Source organism: Panthera leo, chromosome C2, assembly GCF_018350215.1.
Source record: "Panthera leo isolate Ple1 chromosome C2, P.leo_Ple1_pat1.1, whole genome shotgun sequence".
Classification (NCBI taxonomy): Eukaryota; Metazoa; Chordata; class Mammalia; order Carnivora; family Felidae; genus Panthera; species Panthera leo.
In genome coordinates, this window is record NC_056687.1 from 49,199,107 (window position 1) to 49,217,428 (window position 18,322).

Sequence of the window (18,322 nt, forward strand, 5' to 3'; positions counted from 1 at the left end):
TGAATGTTTATTCTGAAACATTAGTCTTTCACTGATTATATTTATTTATGAGTTCTCCAGAGGCTATGATTTTGAGCTTAGATTTTTATATACCAAGTGAAACCAGAAATAATTTTAGGGGAGAATTAGTTTTGTAAAAAAAAAAAAAATTGTGCATGAATTTGTTTGAATGGATATTTAAGGCCTTTATTATACATAAAATATGTTAGTAGGGTGAAAAAAAAATCCAAATAGATTTTATTGAGAAAGCCTAACATCTTATTTGGAGCATCCTTTAAGTGATTTGGTTTCTGGAGGACTGCATTTACTGGAGTCTTTTATTCCCTGCAGATACAAAAGAATTGTTTCCTTTTTATTTTTATTTTTTTTTAGAAGTTACCAAAACCAAAGACTGGGAGAAGGGAAAGGCAGCAAGTTTTGGGGACAATACAACACTTGTGAGAAACAAGTGACTATTTACTTTGAAACTCCCATCAGGGTCTTCTAACACCTATTAATACTGAGTAACAATTCAAGCTCATTGCATCCCTCTTCCCTCCTGGAACTCTAACTTTGCTTCTGCTGATTTGCTTGTGATCTGAAGCTGGCATCCCTGTTCACCTGGTCATCTGGCCCCAAACCACATCCTGACTGGGGACCCCTTCACTGCTGCCCGTATCTAGCTGGTCCGGACCTGTGCATTCTGTCTGAACAGTGCTGCCCAGCCCTTTCTTTCTATTTACTTTCCTCTTCCTCATTGCCTCTGAACCAGGGTCAGCTCAGTTCAGTCCTGGATGCAGTAGTTCCTAAGGGCCTCTGGGCCCCTCAGTCTTACCGCATCTAGGCTGCTTCTGGGTTAATTTTGCCTGCCCAGATTCTTCCATGTTCATTCAGTGTTTATTAAAGACTCAGCGTCTCAGCGGCCACTGGAGGTGCTCCACCCAAAGGCACCAAGTTACCTGTTACATTTATGTTATCACCTTTGCTTTGACTACCTTAAAAAGGGACTGTAGGCTTTTATCTGACTCTTCCTCATTTTTTTTGGTCATGCTGTTCGATCTTCCTATAAATCATTTTGGTTGAAATCCCACCCATCCTTCAGGGCCTGTCTCAAATGCCCTCTCCTTTGCAAAGATTTTCCTCATGACCTTTTTTTTCCTCCACCATGTTTTGTCTTTCTTTTTAGGACACTCATTGAACTTTGTATCCATCATGATGTTTAATCATAATTGGTTTCTTTTAATATAGCACGTGTGTGCCTACCTTATCATTTCTATAAGATTACAATGTACTTGAAAGAAGGGACATAATCATTCATCTTTTTTTTTCCTGCAAACTCCTAGGACTTCAATAAAAATTGTGTAAATCCATTTTTTTTTTTTTTTTTTTAAAGTACTTAGGGCGCCTGGGTGGCTCAGTCAGTTAAGTGTCCGATTTTGGCTGGGGTCATGATCTCGCAGTCCGTGAGTTCGAGGCCCGCAACGTGCTCTATGCTGACAGCTCAGAGCCTGGAGCCTGCTTCGGATTCTGTGTCTCCCTAGCTCTCCGCTACGCCCTCCTCCCCCCCCCGCCCCAAGTCTGTCTGTCTCTCTCTCTCAAAAATAAATGAACACTAAAAATAAATAGTACTTAAGCTAAGAAACAGCAAAATTCCTGTTTATCAGATAAAATGTAAAATTATGCAGAAAGAAAAAAATTATATATACATGAATATAAACGTATACATGTATGTACATTCGTCATTTTGCGAAGTTCTGAACCAGACAGGGGTATAAGGCACTGTTTTTTATTACTGGGCTGTGCCAAAAAAAAAAAAAAAAAGTAGTAGTCCAGATTATAATTTGAGGACAGAAAAATGGCTTCAACATCTATCTCAGTGGGTGCCAAAGGTAAACACTTTGGCAAACGTTAAGTTCCGAGGACCAAAGCTGCTCTGAGGCACTGGAGGAGCCAGGCCTTTAGGAATCTTCCAGAGACGCCTTAAATGGAGCTGGCGGGAAGCTCGCCGCGCCAGGGCGGGCGGAGGAGTGCGGAACGTGCAGCTTCCAGGATTTCCTCCTCCCCGGGAACCGGGCCGACCTGTTCCCGCCGCTGCCTTCCCGCCTCCACCGCTCCCTCTGCAGGCCCAGGGCCCCCACGCCGCGCGCCTTCTTCCCCGGCGCCCGGCCCGGCCCGGCCCGGCTTCTCTCGGCCGGCGGCTGGGGCCGGGGTCCCGGTCCGGGAGGCGGGAGGTGGGAGACCGCGCTCGCTCGGGGTTTCCAGGTGAAGGGGGAGAAAACAGCCGGTCAGTCGAGGCGGAGCCGGGCGGGCGGGGCGAGGGCGGAGGGCACATTGCTTCATCCTGTACATTTTACTGGAAACGGGGCGCATCCGGAGGAGGGGCTGGGAGGCGGCCCCGACGCCGCCAATGGCCCGGCCGGGCTCGGGGGAGGCAGGCGAGGCTGCGATCCTCCCCCTCCAGCTCCTGGAGGCCGGTTAAATAGCCGGGCAGTCCCGGGCCGCGCCCGTGCCCGCGCCATCCCCCTGCCGGCAGGTTCCCGAGCCCGTCAGAGCCACAGCCGGGGAGGCAGTCGTGCGCAGCGAGCGGGTGGCGCAGGAGTCTGGGGTCCCCGAGCGCCCAGCCCGGGAGCATGATCGTGGACAAGCTGCTGGACGACAGCCGCGGCGGAGAGGGGTTGCTGGACGCGGCCGGCGACGGTGGCCTCATGACCAGCCCGCTGAACCTGGCCTACTTCTACGGCGCATCGCCCCCGGCCGCGGCCCCGGGCGCCTGCGACGCCATCTGCTCGTCGTCGGGGCCCTCGGCGCCCGGCTCGCCCGGCTCGGACTCCTCCGACTTCTCCTCCGCCTCGTCCGTGTCCTCCTGCGGGGCCGTGGAGTCCCGGCCGAGAGGTGGCGCGCGCGCCGAGCGGCTGCAAGGTACCTACCCGCCCCGGCGGGCGCGGCCTCAGCGCCCCCAGCACCCCGGTCTCCGGGCGGCCCACACGCTGGGAGGGGAGGGTCCGAACTGCCGAGGTGCGAAGTACCTGGACCGGGAGTTAGGTGGCCTCTGTGCCTCCCTTAGCGGCAGTATATAACCACACTGTCATCATATGTTAGGCGATTACTGGAAGACTTGCTCTGTGCCAGGGCAGTTGGTAGAACTCCAATGCCCTTTGACTGTCTGTAAAATCCGGGCGTCACATCCCGCTGGCCTGGTAGCTCACAGCGCCTCTGAGAGCAGAGCTCTGACTTCTGAGGGTGGCGATGAATCACTTTAGATTTTTCTCTCACTCTTCTTTTTTCTTTTCTTCTCCTTCTCCTTCCTCTTCCTCCTCCTCCTCTCCTCCTCCTCCTCCTCCTCCTCCTCCTCCTTCTTCTTCTTCTTCTTCTTCTTCTTCCTCAAGCTTTACTAAACTGTAAATTCACATACTGGTGGCGAGTTTTTGGATCTGATGTAGGTATAACTTGGGGTTCCCAATGAGGTTTGAGTGCTGTGTTTATGGTCGACTTATTTTTTCCTAAGTATTTGTGGAAATTTTAAGTAAAAAGGATTTTATATTTAAGAAAGGAAACATATTAACAAGATGTGAGGTGAAACTGGACTAAAAACCAGCTCACATTATGACTTTAGTGTGTGATGTTTTCGAGTTTCGGAAGTCTACCCTGAATTTCTGCGGTCTTGTTTTTCTGTGTGCTTTAGAATGGTTAAGCTAAACCTAGCCGGCATGGGGATAATGTTTCCTTCTGCTGTGAATTGGTTAGTTTCTTTTCTTAAAGAGCCAAGTTGCATAACTTGGGGGGAAACAGGATGGCACTGTGGGCAGACTAAAGAAAGTCTAGATAATCTCGAGTGTTATAAAGTCTAATCAGCATGATTTTAAAGAACATTCTTGTTCAGGTGTGTTCCCTACTGCTAGCCACTTCTGTTTTGGTCGTCTTTTATTATAAAAAGTGAGTTTTCATTTTCACTTAAAAAGTAATTTAAGCCACTTGATTTCATAAGGTGCTCTCTGTATTTTAAACGTATGTATGTTTTAGCAGATGCAAAGTGTGTGTGTGTGTGTGTGTGTGTGTGTGTGTGTGCATGTGCGTGTATTCAAGCCTTTTCTCTCACATTTGGCCTTCATTTCTCTGAAACTGTTTTGTTCGTTCCTTGGTTTACCACATAGACATAGGGGATTTCTGAAACTGAATTTTTCTCCCTGTGACGTTGAATTATTAACTACTGTCATTCCAGAGAAATGCTGTTAGATGCTGACAAGGTTTTCCTAAACTTAAACATAAAATCCACTCATTCTTTAATTTGCCCTACCATTGAGTGGGTTTCCTCTCATATGTTTGATAGGTCTATGTCTATTCAAATTAGGCATGGTTTCTTGTCCCATCTTCTAACTGTTTCCTACTCAACTGAGTGGCTCAATTATTCATTTCCTGACTTCTTCCATGTTTTGTGTTCAACTCATCCCAAGAGATTATGACATAGTAGTGGTCAGAAGTGGAATGCTGTACTCATAGACTACATTTTAAAGTATATCTTAAAATTTAAATATGGAAAGCCTAAGAAACCTAAGACGTTGTTTTTTTAATTTTTTTATTTTCTTATGTTTATTTTTTAAATTTTATGTTTTTAAATTTACATCCAAATTAGTTAGCATATAGTGCAACAGTGATTTCAGGAGTAGATTCCTTAATGCCCCTTACCCATTTGGCCCATCCCCCCTCTGAGACATTGTTAATTGTTAGACCTTGGCACATTGAGATCTTTGGAGGAAGTTTGTTTTGTGCTTTCTTAGGTGAGTGGAATTATTAGACTTTTTAAATTTATGTGTGGATATAAAGTCTTTGTTTTGAAAAAGCTGAAAATCCATCATTTATCCTCGCTCCCCCATGGTTTTTCAAAAGTTAAGAATAATTACAGATTTATGAGAGGGTGGCAAAATCTGTGATTGTGTCTCTTGGGTGGATGGGGCTGAAAGACGAAGAAGCTTAATTTGGGTTTATCTGTTGGCTCCAGGGGCCCCTGAAACTACAGTTCTTTGAGCTTTATTTTCGTAGGGTGCCTGGGGGAGAAAGGTATTAGGAAATGAAGAACGCTTAGGTAGGGCTGGGGACTGACATGCAAGGCCATTGACCAGAGTGAGTTGGAGAGGCTTTGCAATCTGTTTGTTGGGGACTTCATACATTAGACGGCTATGCTTTTGAGATTGTCAAGATTTGTGTCTGTAAACAGATTTAATTGGCATATGTTTTGTTTTCTTTTGAACAGTTGAGCCCCATATGGGGGTTGGAAGGCAGCAGAGAGGACCCTTTCAAGGTGTTCGTGTGAAGAACTCAGTGAAGGAACTCCTGTTGCATATCCGAAGTCATAAACAGAAGGCTTCTGGCCAAGCTGTGGATGATTTTAAGGTGGTACCTCTTTTTTGTTTTGGGTTGAGGAAGGGAGGTTATTCTGTCAGGGTAGTTATTATTCTCTTCTGACCTGGGTCCAGTAGCTCTTTTGTAGACCACACCAGAGTCATAGGATAGAGGGTGCATTGGTCTCTGTCTGCTGTATTCCTGTCACTTAGGCCGGTACTGGGCACACAAGAGAAATTTAATGAATGAATAAATGAAGGCAACTTGGGGGCAAAGAATCAACTGAAATGGAAAAGTTTGACTAGAAGGGGAAAACTCTAATGGGCTTATTAATTTTGTCTTGACTTCAGTTGAACTAAGGTGAAAGGGAAAATGGGGAAAGAAAATTAAGATAGAAAATAAATTTTGCTAGGATAACTGTCAGATTTATGGTGAGCTGTAAAGAGTGGTAAAGTTAAGTCTGCTTATTGATGTTTATTAAGCAGGAAACCATTTGATATGCAGTAAATTAGAAATTCTTTTTCTTTATAGACCCAAAGTGTGAACAGAGAGCAATTCACAGGTAAGAGTTTCTTCTATTCGTAATATGGGGGCTTTAGAGTAAAATAATGTAGTGTGATTATGGGTAAAACTTAGAAAATAAAGTGATCACAGATTCCATATTCCTTTCTTGGGTATAGAATTGAAGAACACAGTATCATATAGTGGAAAAAGGAAAGGACCTGATTCATTGTCTGATGGACCAGTTTGCAAAAGGCCAGCTTTATTACATACCCAGTTTTTGGTAAATATCTCACTATTTTCCTCTGAATACCCTTTGAAAATTTTTCCTGGCATAATTTTGAAAGAGAGTCTGCAACTTAACTTTTTCTTCTTTTCCAGACACCACCTCAAACACCAACACCCGCAGAGAGCATGGAAGATGCTCATCACAGTGAATCCAAACAGGACAGCAGTGCTGATCTGCTTCAGAACATAATCAACATTAAGAATGAATGCAGCCCGGTTTCCCTGAATACCGTCCAAGTTAGTTGGATGAGCCCTGTGGTGGTCCCTCAGGGCTCTCCCCAAGAACAGTGTCAGGACTTCCACAGAGGGCAGGTCTTCTCGCCACCTCAGAAACACCAACCGTTCCAAGTCAGCAGCTCCCCACACATGGTGGATCAGACGTCCCTGTACCAGTATTCTCCACAGAGCCAGAACTTGCAGCCACAGCACTACACCCACAACCCAACTCTGGAATACAGTCCTTATTCCAGAACGTCCCAGTCCCCCAATTATGAACCAAACCTCTTTGATGGTCAAGAACCACAGTTCTGCCCAGATCAAAGTTTTGCATCTCTTCTGAGTAGTCAGGAATCTGAGAATATTGCTGTTCCCATTCAGAATTCCCCCAGTGTTCAGCAACAGAATGACGCACACCTGCAGAACTTCAACATGATGCCACATGGCGCCTGTGAGGCCATGATGGGGCATGACGCAGGCTCTACTCCTTTAGGCACTTCACTGCCATTCCCAAACATCATCGGAAACCCAATGAACACCACACAGTTAGGGAAGTCATTTTTCCAGTGGCAAGTAGAACAGGAAGAAAGCAAATTGGCAAATATCTCTCAAGATCAGTTTCTTTCAAAGGATGCAGATGGTGACACGTGAGTATCCTTTTCTCTCATGTACCTAATTTGGTAAACCATACGTGTTAGAAGTAGTGGGCACAGAATTTCTCTAGGGCACACCAAGCCAGACCCTAGTAAGTGGCTAATTGGGATGACTAGAGTAGGTAGAAACTGCTGTTCAGTGACAGCTAATATTTTAAGCTTTCTGGCTGAATAGATTACTTGTTTATGTGTCTTCTTTGAATAATAAGTTTTGAAAGCCCAGGATAGATTGTGTCTATGGAGCAAAAACAGGTCATGATTAGTTGCTAATGATCAATTGTGAGTTGACTTGTAGAATGAATCGTAATCTGTCATGACATCTTTGTGGCCGTGGGCAACTTATTTAACCTCTCTGTGCCTGAGTTTCTTGACATGTAAAATGAAAAGACCTCCCTCATAGGGTTTGTGGGAATATTAAAGATAATCAATTTAAAGTGATCAGCATGGTGCTTGGCATTCTAACTATTTCTGGTAGCTTAACACATCCTTTTGCACCTCAGATGTATTATCAACCTAGCAGAAAAGACAAATTATACTCTACGGTGTGTCATTTGAGTGCACCAACATGTCAAGAAGGGGGCTAAAGGAGGAATTTTTATTTATTTATTTATTTTTTCAAGGATGAACTTAGTGAAGTCAGAAGTAATTCTCTTTTCCTCTCGTGTTTCCCAGGTTCCTCCATATTGCCGTCGCCCAAGGGAGAAGGGCACTTTCCTATGTCCTCGCAAGAAAGATGAATGCGCTTCATATGTTGGATATCAAAGAGCACAATGGACAGGTGAGGATCTTGACAGAGTGAGATGGCAGAGATGTGGTCATGGTGAAGAGAACAATAGCCAGTCTCATATTTATGTGTCCATCATCTAGAGCTGCAGACCAAGAGAGTTCAGTTAATATTAACTTTGAGATGTTGACTCTGCCACCGTCAACCTTCAAGTTATTAACGTTAACTTTGTAGTTATTTGACCAAAGATTAACTGGGTGTAATAAAGGCACGCCCTAAGCTTATTCTAGTTTCCTTGTGTTACAGTATTTTATTGCTTCTTAATAAGATTTATTTTCTCTATGTGGGGTTTTCCCCTCAGTCTTAGTTTATGTTCGTATTCCTTGTCAGGACAGTGTTATGTATTTTTAAAAGATCTTTTTTCCCTCTGAATGTCCACAGAGCGCCTTTCAGGTGGCAGTGGCTGCCAATCAGCATCTCATTGTGCAGGATCTGGTGAACCTTGGGGCCCAGGTGAACACAACCGACTGCTGGGGAAGAACCCCTCTGCATGTCTGTGCTGAGAAAGGTCACTCTCAGGTGCTTCAGGTAGGAGGCTGCTTCTGCTATCACAGGGCCACAGAGGTAGGGCTTGGATAGTAGAAGTTAGATGTAGGTTGCCTGTTGCGAGAATGTATATTTTTAGTTGACCTACTCATTCCTTGGGGTTACTAATAGGATAAGTATTTGTGTAACTTGTCTTTTGCTCACATGTGTCTGTCTTTAAATTTGGCAGGCAATTCAGAAGGGAGCAGTGAAGAGCAATCAGTTTTTGGATCTTGAGGCAACTAACTATGATGGTAAGCGACAGAAATGTTATTGGACGAAAAGCCATGTAGAGAGTGGGACTTGCCAGTTCCAGGGGTGTTAAGTTTTATTCCAAGAAGGAAGGGAGGTGATTAAAGCTAAAATATTCTATAGATAAAATTAGCACCAAGACCCAGTGGAGGGAATCTTCAGATTGCCTTACTAGTTCTTGGGGAGCCTACTTCTAGCTCATGTTGGAGGCTGTCCTAACTGTAATTGTCCAGGTCTGTAATTGTAGAAGAACTGAAATACTTGATGGATGCTTGACCACTGCTTTATTATACTTTCTAGGCCTGACTCCTTTACACTGTGCGGTCGTGGCCCACAATGCGGTGGTGCATGAACTGCAGAGAAATCAACAGCCCCATTCACCTGAAGTTCAGGAGCTTTTGCTGAAGAATAAGAGTCTGGTTGACACCATTAAATGTCTGATTCAAATGGGAGCAGCAGTGGAAGCAAAGGTAAATCTCATTAGAGTTTGGAGATGGAATAGGGAAGAAAAGTGGTTAGAGCAAAAGACCTTATTTCCGAAGTATAAATTAAAACTTTTTCCCGTTTTTCAATTAATGGGGTGAATAGCAATGCATATGGATAGTTAAGAAGCTTAGGTTTTAAAATCATCAGCTTTTTCGATTTGCTTTTAATCTGTAGATTATCATTCAAAAGACCACTGAGCTGTGAAATAAATTAGTCTTTGTTTAAAAGGAAAAGAAAATGCTTGAAATTGGTATTGTCATTTTGGCTTCCATTTTCATATAATAAGGGTGATGCGCTTTTGTAAGGGTTGCTTTATTGTTGTAGGACCTGGACTTAATCTTCTGTTTTTTAAACTGGAAAATATTTTGTTCTCTTTAAATTTGAGGCTTATTTGCTGAGTATCTCCTATGTATAAGGCACTGAGTTGGGAGCTCTGGGGGAAAAATACTTAATACCTTGGGAAGTGGAAGAGGTGAGAACTGCAGCTAATAAGTCTACACAGGGTGGCCACCGAGTCTGGAAACACAAGGGATACATAGTAAATGTTTTATTGTATTGTATTACAGCACATGGTAAAATAGCATCGTCTGTGTTTCTATATTTTATGGCCACCATGTATGTAAGAGCAGACTGTGATCAGAGGCATATAGGCACACTGATGGGGGAATTTAGGAGGAATAAGATTTCATTTACCCTGGGATGAAGGTAGGCTTTGCGGAGAAGACAGCATTCACAGTGAATCACTAAGGGTGAGTCAGACATTTGTGAGCCTGGGTGAAAAGCATATGTAAAAGCGGTGTCTGGATGTTCATTTTCTTTCCCCTCTTGTCTTTGTTAAGGATCGTAAAAGTGGTCGCACAGCCTTGCATTTGGCAGCTGAAGAAGCAAACCTGGAACTCATTCGCCTTTTTCTGGAGCTGCCCAGTTGCCTGTCTTTTGTGAATGCAAAGGTACTTCTAGAAAGCCTCAGTAACTGCACTAGACATGGAATGACCTTTGCATCTTCTTCAGGCTGTTGAGCAGCTTTCATGAAAACCTCCCTTTCTGATAGGTGTCATTTGATCTCTTTGTCTTTAGGCTTACAATGGAAACACTGCCCTCCATGTTGCTGCCAGCCTTCAGTATCGGGTGACACAGTTGGATGCAGTCCGCCTGTTGATGAGGAAGGGAGCAGACCCAAGTACTCGGAACTTGGAGAATGAACAGCCAGTGCATTTGGTTCCTGATGGCCCTGTGGGGGAACAGGTGGGAGCTACAGAAGGGGCACTTAGTCTGAAACATAAAGGAAGATGTGGTTGTGCTGGGCAGAGGCGAGCTGGTGCTCTTTAGGCAGGCTCTGTCAGTGTCTGCGTCTCCCAGTGCCTTTGGTAGCAACTTTGGAGTCCATTGCTTTGTTTCTAAGGGAAGAGGAAGAAATTTGGGGGTTATCCATGGCCTCAAAATGGTCAAAAGTCAGATTGTCTTCTCTTCTGTAACACAAAGTTAGGTGTAGAGTCAGTCAGAATGGTTTGAGGTTTTGGAAGCTGATGAAAGAGGAGGTGCCAGGGCTCCTGCAGACATCGAGGAAAGAGAGTCTTAGTTTTGGTGAGTGATGGGTCTTCAGATTGTGGGTATGAAATGAGTCAGTCCCTGTAGAGTGTTCAGAATAGCCCAGGGACATAGTGAGTGGTCAGTAAACATTAGCCATTACAGTTATTTCTATCTACTAACTAATACTAAATAGGAAATGGAAGGTTGTTTATGTAATTCAGAATCTAGAAATACTTTAAACACAGTTATGCTTTATTTCTACAGTGATACATTTATCTTTGGAGATTGAAGAGTTTCCCATGACTCAACTTCTCTTGATAACAAGAACTGAATCTTTTCAGAACTTAAGATACATATATATATATATATTTTAAAGTTTATTTGTTTTGAGAGCAAGAGCGAGTGGGGGAGGGGCATGGGGGGGCTGGAGAGAGAGTCCCAAACAGGCTCCAAATTGTCAGTGCAGAGCCCGATGCAGGGCCCCATCTCACTGTGCGTGAGATCATGACCTGAGCCGAAATCAAGAGTCGAACATTTAACCAACTGAGCCACCCATGTGCCCTAGAACTTAAGATATTTTTGATGGAAATCTTCCCCTGGGGTAAATGAGGGTAACTATGGCTATGGGCAGGTCATTACAAACTTTGATAATCACAAAATAAAACATATGGAATGCAATTTAGCCTTTTCTTTGATTCATAGCCCTCATTATGACCATAATGTTACAGGACTACAAATGCTATGCAATGTTACAGCATCTACAAATGCTATTTGTAGAGCTCTTGATAACTTAAAGTGAATTTCTTAATAACTTGTGAAGAGTTTTCATGTATGTTATACCACTTCATAGTTACAAAAACTTTGCAGTGTAAAGGTTCAGCTGAGAAAATGGGGACTCAGAGATCCCACAGACAGGAATCCTCATTTACTAGTAAATGGCAGAGGCTTAAAGCCCAGTGTTTGCCTCTACTTCACTATATGTGGTATGCAGTCATACAGCGATGTTTGTCAGACTGGTGTGTAAATTTAATCACCAGGCGTACATTATGCACAGATGCTTTAATTGGATACCATGGCAGCTATTCTCATTTGAAGGGTATTTGAAGATTGACTTGTGTGTGTATGAAGTGGGTTCTGTGTTCTTGTTAGTTCAAGCTGGTTTCAAAATAGGTGAGATACTGTAATATACCATCGTTACTGCCTTGTATTAAATGTTCTCACAAATAGCAGTATTAGAGACTAGGAAAGGATTATATAGGTCTTATTTAAGCTGTTGGAGATTTTCAACTTTAAGTAGTTTTTTTTTTAATATTTACTTATATTTGAGAGAGAGAGAGCGAGAGAGAGTGAGCGTGCTAATGGGTGGGAGGGGGGGTGGCCAGAGAAATGGAGACAGAATCTGAAGCAGGCTCCAGGCTCCAGGCTCTGAGCTGTCAGCACAAAGCCCAACACAGGGCTCGAACCCACGAGCCATGAGATCACGACCTGAGTTGAAGTCGGATGCTTAACTGACTGAGCCACCCAGGCGCCCCTCAACATTAGGTAGTTTTTAATGGAGATGCTTTACTCTCTTGCACTCAAAGATCATTATAGATCTGTGATAAGTCTTGAAAGGAGTTATAGTGGTATTTTTAAAGTCACCTTAAAGTCTCGACATGTATTGTTTCATATTTCTTCATATGTTTACTTACAAGTTGACGTGAACGGTTTAGAGGATGTGAAAAAAGAGTGAAACTCTGAAGGAAATACGGTACTTTGACCATAAAAAAGTAAAGCTCACCAATCCTGTTAATTTCTCTTCCAGATCCGACGTATCCTGAAGGGAAAGTCCATTCAGCAGAAAGCTCCACCATATTAGCTCCATTGACGTGGAGCCTCGTCGGCAACACTCACTGTCAGTTAGGCAGTCCTAATGTATCTGTACATAGACCATTTGCCCTGTATTGGCAAATGTAAGTTGTTTCTAGGAAACAAACATATTTAGTTCACTATTATATAGTGGGTTATATTAAAGGAAAAGAAGAAAAATATCTAATTCCTTTCGGCAGATTTTAATATTTCACACCCAGGTATCTGGGATCTACACACCTGAATTTAATCTTGAGTGGTAAAATTGACTTTAATTAACAGTCGTTTTCGGGTAGGACAAGGCTTTGATTTGTGGCATCAGGCCTTGCTCGTGTAGCTATTGCCAGTTTAAAAGTAGGTCAATTGTAAATGTTTTTGTAAGGAAAAGGACAGCATTTGAAAGGGAAAAAATAAATCTGTTTGTCATGTTGAGGCTTCATTTGGCCTAACGCAGTACCTGATGGCCGTTATTGGTGTTGGAAAGTGTCTAGGTGCTGGACTAGATGAAATGTACCATGGTTAAAATTTGATCTTTGCAAGTTGTATACAGTTGTTGTTTTTGTCTTTTGAAGTATTTGTACACATTTGGCCATTGACATGGCCACATTTGAAATGTGTAAATCAACAGAGTAGAAAAGAACAAGTGAATTGTCACTATTTAAAAAAATTATACATGTTCCAAAGAGCTGTGTCATCATCATCTGTCTACCATCTCTGTAGATGAAGCAGATGGAGAGTCGTTCCCCTCCTGGCCGACAGAGCTCTGTTTGAATTGTAAATATGCTTTTACTCCTGCATTGAGATGAAACACATTATTTGTAATGAATTGCATGCTCTTGAGGAGAACACCTCTTTATGGCTCACTTTCTAGGTTTTGTAATTTACTTGCTGGAATTTTGTTACCTTTATTGGAACATCAAAAAGTCAACACTGAACCGTGTCTTACTGGTTTTCTATTGTCAAATAATGTTAATACACTATGATGTTTTACATTACCATCCAGAAAAAAATGCCTTATATTTGAGTAACCTTGATTCTATTAATATTATTTTGCTTTTTACTCTTGCATACACCAAGGAATGTATTTGGCTTTGATTGCACACACTAATTCACTGTAATAAATTTGATTCATTAAAAACCTTTTTTTTTTTTTTTTTTTTTTTTTTTTTTAATGAGAAGTCCCACAAGCAACTGACTGACTAATCATCTTCATAGCTAAATCCTTTTAAAAAAGATAACCTTTGGATCGATCACATTGTTTGACCCAGTATGTCTTGTGGACAAAAGTTAGTTATAGTTATTTACTATCTGTAAATACAGCTGTATTATGAACTCATGGAAAAACTCATGCATGGATTTAAATAAACATTAATTCAGTAATACCGTTCATCTTAAGGATGTGTATTTTCTTTTTCTAGGCCCTTATTTATATTTCCCTAGGCTGAAAAACTGCTATTAATTACTAATCTAAATAACTTTAAATTATTAACATATTAATTAAAATATAAAATTTATAAAGTAGCAATAAAATATTATATTAAATATTATAAAACAGTAATATTTATCAATGTTTTAATATTAATATGTTAATGATTATATTATATTAATTAAATATTAATATATTTTAATTTGGCTTTTTTTGAGAACATGATTCCTAAAGGTGTATATGATTTAACATAAAAAGATTGTTTGCCAAGTTTGTAGAGGCTTATTGGGTTCTGAAAATATCATGAAACCTTAATAGTTACTGTTGATCATTTAGAAATTTATGTACCAGAAAGCTAATTCTTATGTTTGTGACTTTAGTTTTCATACTTTATTTTCTGGGAACAGTGAGCATAGGGAAAACAGTTTGGATATTAACAGAATCATCCTGAGAGATACCAGCCTGGGAAGATCAGTAAACAGTGTCCTTCTCATTCCCAACATGCCATTTTGACGTGTGAGAACAAACATACCAACATCTGTCAGTGTCAGTCAGTTATTCTGCACTTATTCTACTCTTATAACCTCTTTTGAGAATCTGCTAGAAGCTATGAATCCTTTCCCTGGAAAAATGCACCTATGCACATATATGCAAATTCTGCATACAGTATCAGGGACTTTACAGATGCTAAGAGTCCATGGCTCAGGTTAGGAATCTACTGTCGGTCATTTATTTCTGTAAATGTAGGTCTGTAGGTGAAATATTTCTGTAGGTCAAATATAATTTGTCTTCTTTCATTGCATTGCAATGCAACCTGATAACTAGAACAGTAGAACCGATACACCCCTGTGAAACAGATATACAGTGAGCTTTTTTCAAGTGAGCTTAACTCTTCTCTTAATCCCAAGTTCTCTCATAATTAGTTGATTGAACCAGTGCTTAGCAAGCATATGACTTGCGTGTCTGTGTGCATGCACGTGCAAAGTGCAAAGCTGTATAATGATCAATATGAGGCATTCAGAGACATAAAAAGGATATTTCTTAAGATGTATATGTGGCAGACAAGGCATGCACTTTGTTAGGTAACAAAAAGGGGGGAGAAATACTGATCCAGAAGAATTTATATCTCAAAGGGGAGAACAAGGGAGACTTCAAGTTAGAGCATTTGAGCTGTGCCTTCACAAGAGTTGATTTGGATGTTCATAGATGACGAGGAGGAGGGGTGGTAAAAGGGACAGAAACAGAAAATGATGTGAACCAAGGCAATTGTATTTCGGGGAAACCACCAGTGATTCAGTGTAGTTTTGTTAGTATCTGGATGGCCAATTTCATCTTGTGTTCTACCTCTTACTGGAAGCATTCTCATGAAGGGCATGTTGAGAAGCATCCTCAGGCCATCCAGGGGCTTGGCAGGAGAGGGTGCTGTGATTGATAACATACCTCTGCTGCAGAGGTATGTGGGGTGGCTCTTGATGGGATGTTGTTTTGAAGAATGAGCCCCACAGAAACCAAGACTTTATGCTCACTGCTGCAACCTCAGTGCCTGGCACATAGAAGGAGCTCATGAAAAGAATTGGTTAAATGAGTGAATGAATGTATGTAAATATTGGTTGGGATCATTGATTCTGGGAAGAAGTAATGCCTCAAGCCAGAGTTCTATTATTAAGTAATAATGAACTAGTGACTTATAGTTTGGAACCTGACTCAGCCGTGTAATCTAATAATGACATCAATGAGACGAAAATGCCATTTCACGAAAATGGGCATAGTTGTACTCTTTTTAAAATCAGGTGGTTCCTTTTGTAAAGGACTAACTCTAGGGGCGTCTGGGTGGCTCAGTTATTTAAGCATTCGACTACGGCTCAGGTCATGATCTCACAGCTTGGGAGTTCAAGCCCTGCCTCCAGCTCTGTGCTGACAGCTCAGAGCCTGGAGCCCACTTCAGGTTCTGTGTCTCCCTCTCTCTCTGCTCCTCCCCTGCTCACACTCTGTCCCTCTCTCTCTGTCAAAAATAAATAATAAAACATTTTTAAAAATTTAAGAAAATGTAAAGGACTAACTCTAGTACCATAATTTTGGTATTTCACAAAGGATTCCCCTCAAACGACCAAATTTTACAGATCTATTTGTTAATCAAATCAGTAACATTTAATTGTTTTTACTTAATCAGGAAAGAATTTCCTCAAACTCCTCTAACCTTTAATAAATGTCAACTTCTTAAACTCAGTACCACATCCATTTTATGATAATATCAGTTCTGTATTGAATGTGACCTTAGGGAGAAATCAACTTCATCCACTGGCTAAGTTCTCAATGGTTCCTCTGAGATCAGGCCTGGATATGAGGTTTCAGATTAGAGATTTCAGATGAGACCAGACTACTGGGTTTTTGTTTTTTCTGGTAGTGCCCTGGATTTGCCCTTGAGAGGAGGGGAGTGGCCATCTTATTTATCATCAGATGTGATGAGTAGCATAGTATCTGACACGTGGTAGAGAGAAAATAAATACTTCCTCTTTTTTTGTTGTTGTTGTTTGTTGTTGTTAAGTAGGCTCCACACCCAGTATGGAGCCCAATGCAGGGCTTGAACTCATGACCCTGAGATCAAGACCTGAGGTGAGATCAAGAGTCAGATGCTTAACTGATGACCCGCCCAGGTGTCCAAGGAAGTAATTCTCAAATTGAGTTTACTTTTACAGCTCTCTTTTTATTTATTTATTTTTTAATGTTAACTTTTTTTGAGAGACAGAGAGAGAGAGTGTGAGCAGGGGAGGGACAGAGAGAGACCAAAACACAGAGTCTGAAGCAGGCTCCAGGCTCTGAGCTGTCAGCACAGAGCCCGACGTGGGGCATGGACTCCCAAGCTGTGAGATCATGACCTGAGCCAAAGTTGGACGCTTAACCAACGGAGCCACCCAGGCGCCTCTATAGCTCTCTTTTTAATTTATATTTTCTCAGCATAGTTTATACTTCAATGTATAAATATTTTATTATTCACATGGAGTTTACACGTTTTTAGTGCAGAAATACTTTCATACTTCAGCTTTATACCAACTCTGGTTTCAGCTGCTGAATGCCCAAGTTTCAAGGTTTCGGTCTTTGTTGGATATCAGCATCTTTTGTGAAGCTTATTAAATGTGCAAGTGCCTTGGCCCCACCCCAGACTTCCTGAGTCAGAATTTCCAGGGTTTTCAGGGCTCCTGGCAGGTATATGTGAAGATGATTTTAGTGCACAGTTTTAGTCTAAATTATTTAGGAAATGCTGACTTTGGAGAGTACGTGTGGCTGGGCAGTGGCCATATGGTGGTAACAGAATGGGCTCCTGGAATACCCGGGGGGATAAGGTAGCAAACTGATGAATGCCTGCTACGAGCCAGGCATGTTGGATCCCATGTCATAGAAACCAGCTTTGAAGGAAAGATCAGGAGTCATTGAACCTGTCTTTTTTTTTTTTTTTTTTTTTTGCTTTCAGGAAACACTTTTCTAGGGTCATTTTGGTTTTTAATCCTCAGGTGCATTAGTTTCCTAAGACTATGTAACAAATTACCACAAACCCGGTGGTTGAAATCGAGAGAAATTTATTGTCTCACAGTTGTGGAGGCCAGAATTCTGAAATGAAGGTTTTGGCAGGACGATGCTTCCTCCAAAGGTTCTAGGGGAGAATCTGTCCTTGCCTGGTTCAGGTTCTGGCAGCTCCAGGCAGGCGTTCCTGGGCTGGTGGTGGCATCGCTCCAGTCTCGGCCTCCATCTCACATGGCTTTCTCCTTCTGTGTGCCTCTTAAAGGACACTTGCCATTGGATTGAGGGCCCACCGGATAATCCAGCATGACTTCATCTTGAGATTCTTAACTACATGTGCAAAGACCCTTCTTCCAAATGAGGTAATGTTCACAGGTTCTGAGGGTTAGGATGTGGACATGTCTTCTTGGGAGCCACCATTTAACCTACTACACCAGGGAAAGAGGTTTTGTAATCTTTTCTCCTATCATTATTCTTTTCACAAAATGATTAAGGTAATACTTCTTTTTGAGCAATCCTGTAGTCTCGTCTTCAGAATCTATGAGCATTTGTTATACAAAATTGACTTAATGGAGGATACATCATCTCCATTTCATTTATTAGCTGTAATACCTGGCATTGAGCAGGAGACTCATTTAACGTTGATAAACTTTAGTAGAAACGATAAAATAATTATTGATCTGTAATTTAAAAATTATTATAACGTTTGGGGCACCTGGGTGGCTCAGTCAGTTAAGCGTCTGACTCTTGGTTTCGACTGAGGTCATGATCTCATGGTTTCAGGAGTTCGAGCCTCATGTCGGGCTCTGTGCTGGCAGTGAGGAGCTTGCTTGGGATTCTCTCTCTCCACCCCTCCCCCACTCACGTTGTTTCTGTCTCTCTCAAATAAGTAAACTTAAAAAAATTATTATAATGGTTAAAAGAACTTTAATTTTTTTTGAAACTTAGAGCAAAGCTTCTTTGATTATCATCAGTCATTCC

At 41.9% G+C, this 18,322-nt stretch overlaps 1 protein-coding gene across 4 annotated transcripts in view; it reads left to right on the forward strand.

Annotated features, from left to right (window-relative positions):
• Nucleotides 1–18,052, forward strand: part of NFKBIZ (NFKB inhibitor zeta) — a 34,043-nt gene extending 15,991 nt beyond the window's left edge. The window contains exons 1-13 of one of the 4 annotated variants that reach the window (XR_006207207.1): nt 2,291–2,898; nt 5,228–5,367; nt 5,848–5,878; nt 5,997–6,100; nt 6,199–6,968; nt 7,647–7,752; nt 8,140–8,286; nt 8,474–8,537; nt 8,836–9,005; nt 9,861–9,971; nt 10,099–10,266; nt 12,356–12,503; nt 17,607–18,052. Coding sequence is in view for 3 of the 4 variants with exons in the window: in XM_042955548.1 (XP_042811482.1) it covers nt 2,610–2,898; nt 5,228–5,367; nt 5,848–5,878; nt 5,997–6,100; nt 6,199–6,968; nt 7,647–7,752; nt 8,140–8,286; nt 8,474–8,537; nt 8,836–9,005; nt 9,861–9,971; nt 10,099–10,350 (2,184 nt within the window). In the remaining variant the exon portion in view is untranslated. Of the gene's footprint in view, nt 1–2,286; nt 2,899–5,227; nt 5,368–5,847; nt 5,879–5,996; nt 6,101–6,198; nt 6,969–7,646; nt 7,753–8,139; nt 8,287–8,473; nt 8,538–8,835; nt 9,006–9,860; nt 9,972–10,098; nt 10,941–12,355; nt 13,780–17,606 lie in introns of those variants that run through there. The other 3 variants (XM_042955549.1, XM_042955548.1, XM_042955550.1) reach the window with 3 other exon arrangements.
• Nucleotides 18,053–18,322: the final 270 nt, after the last annotated feature.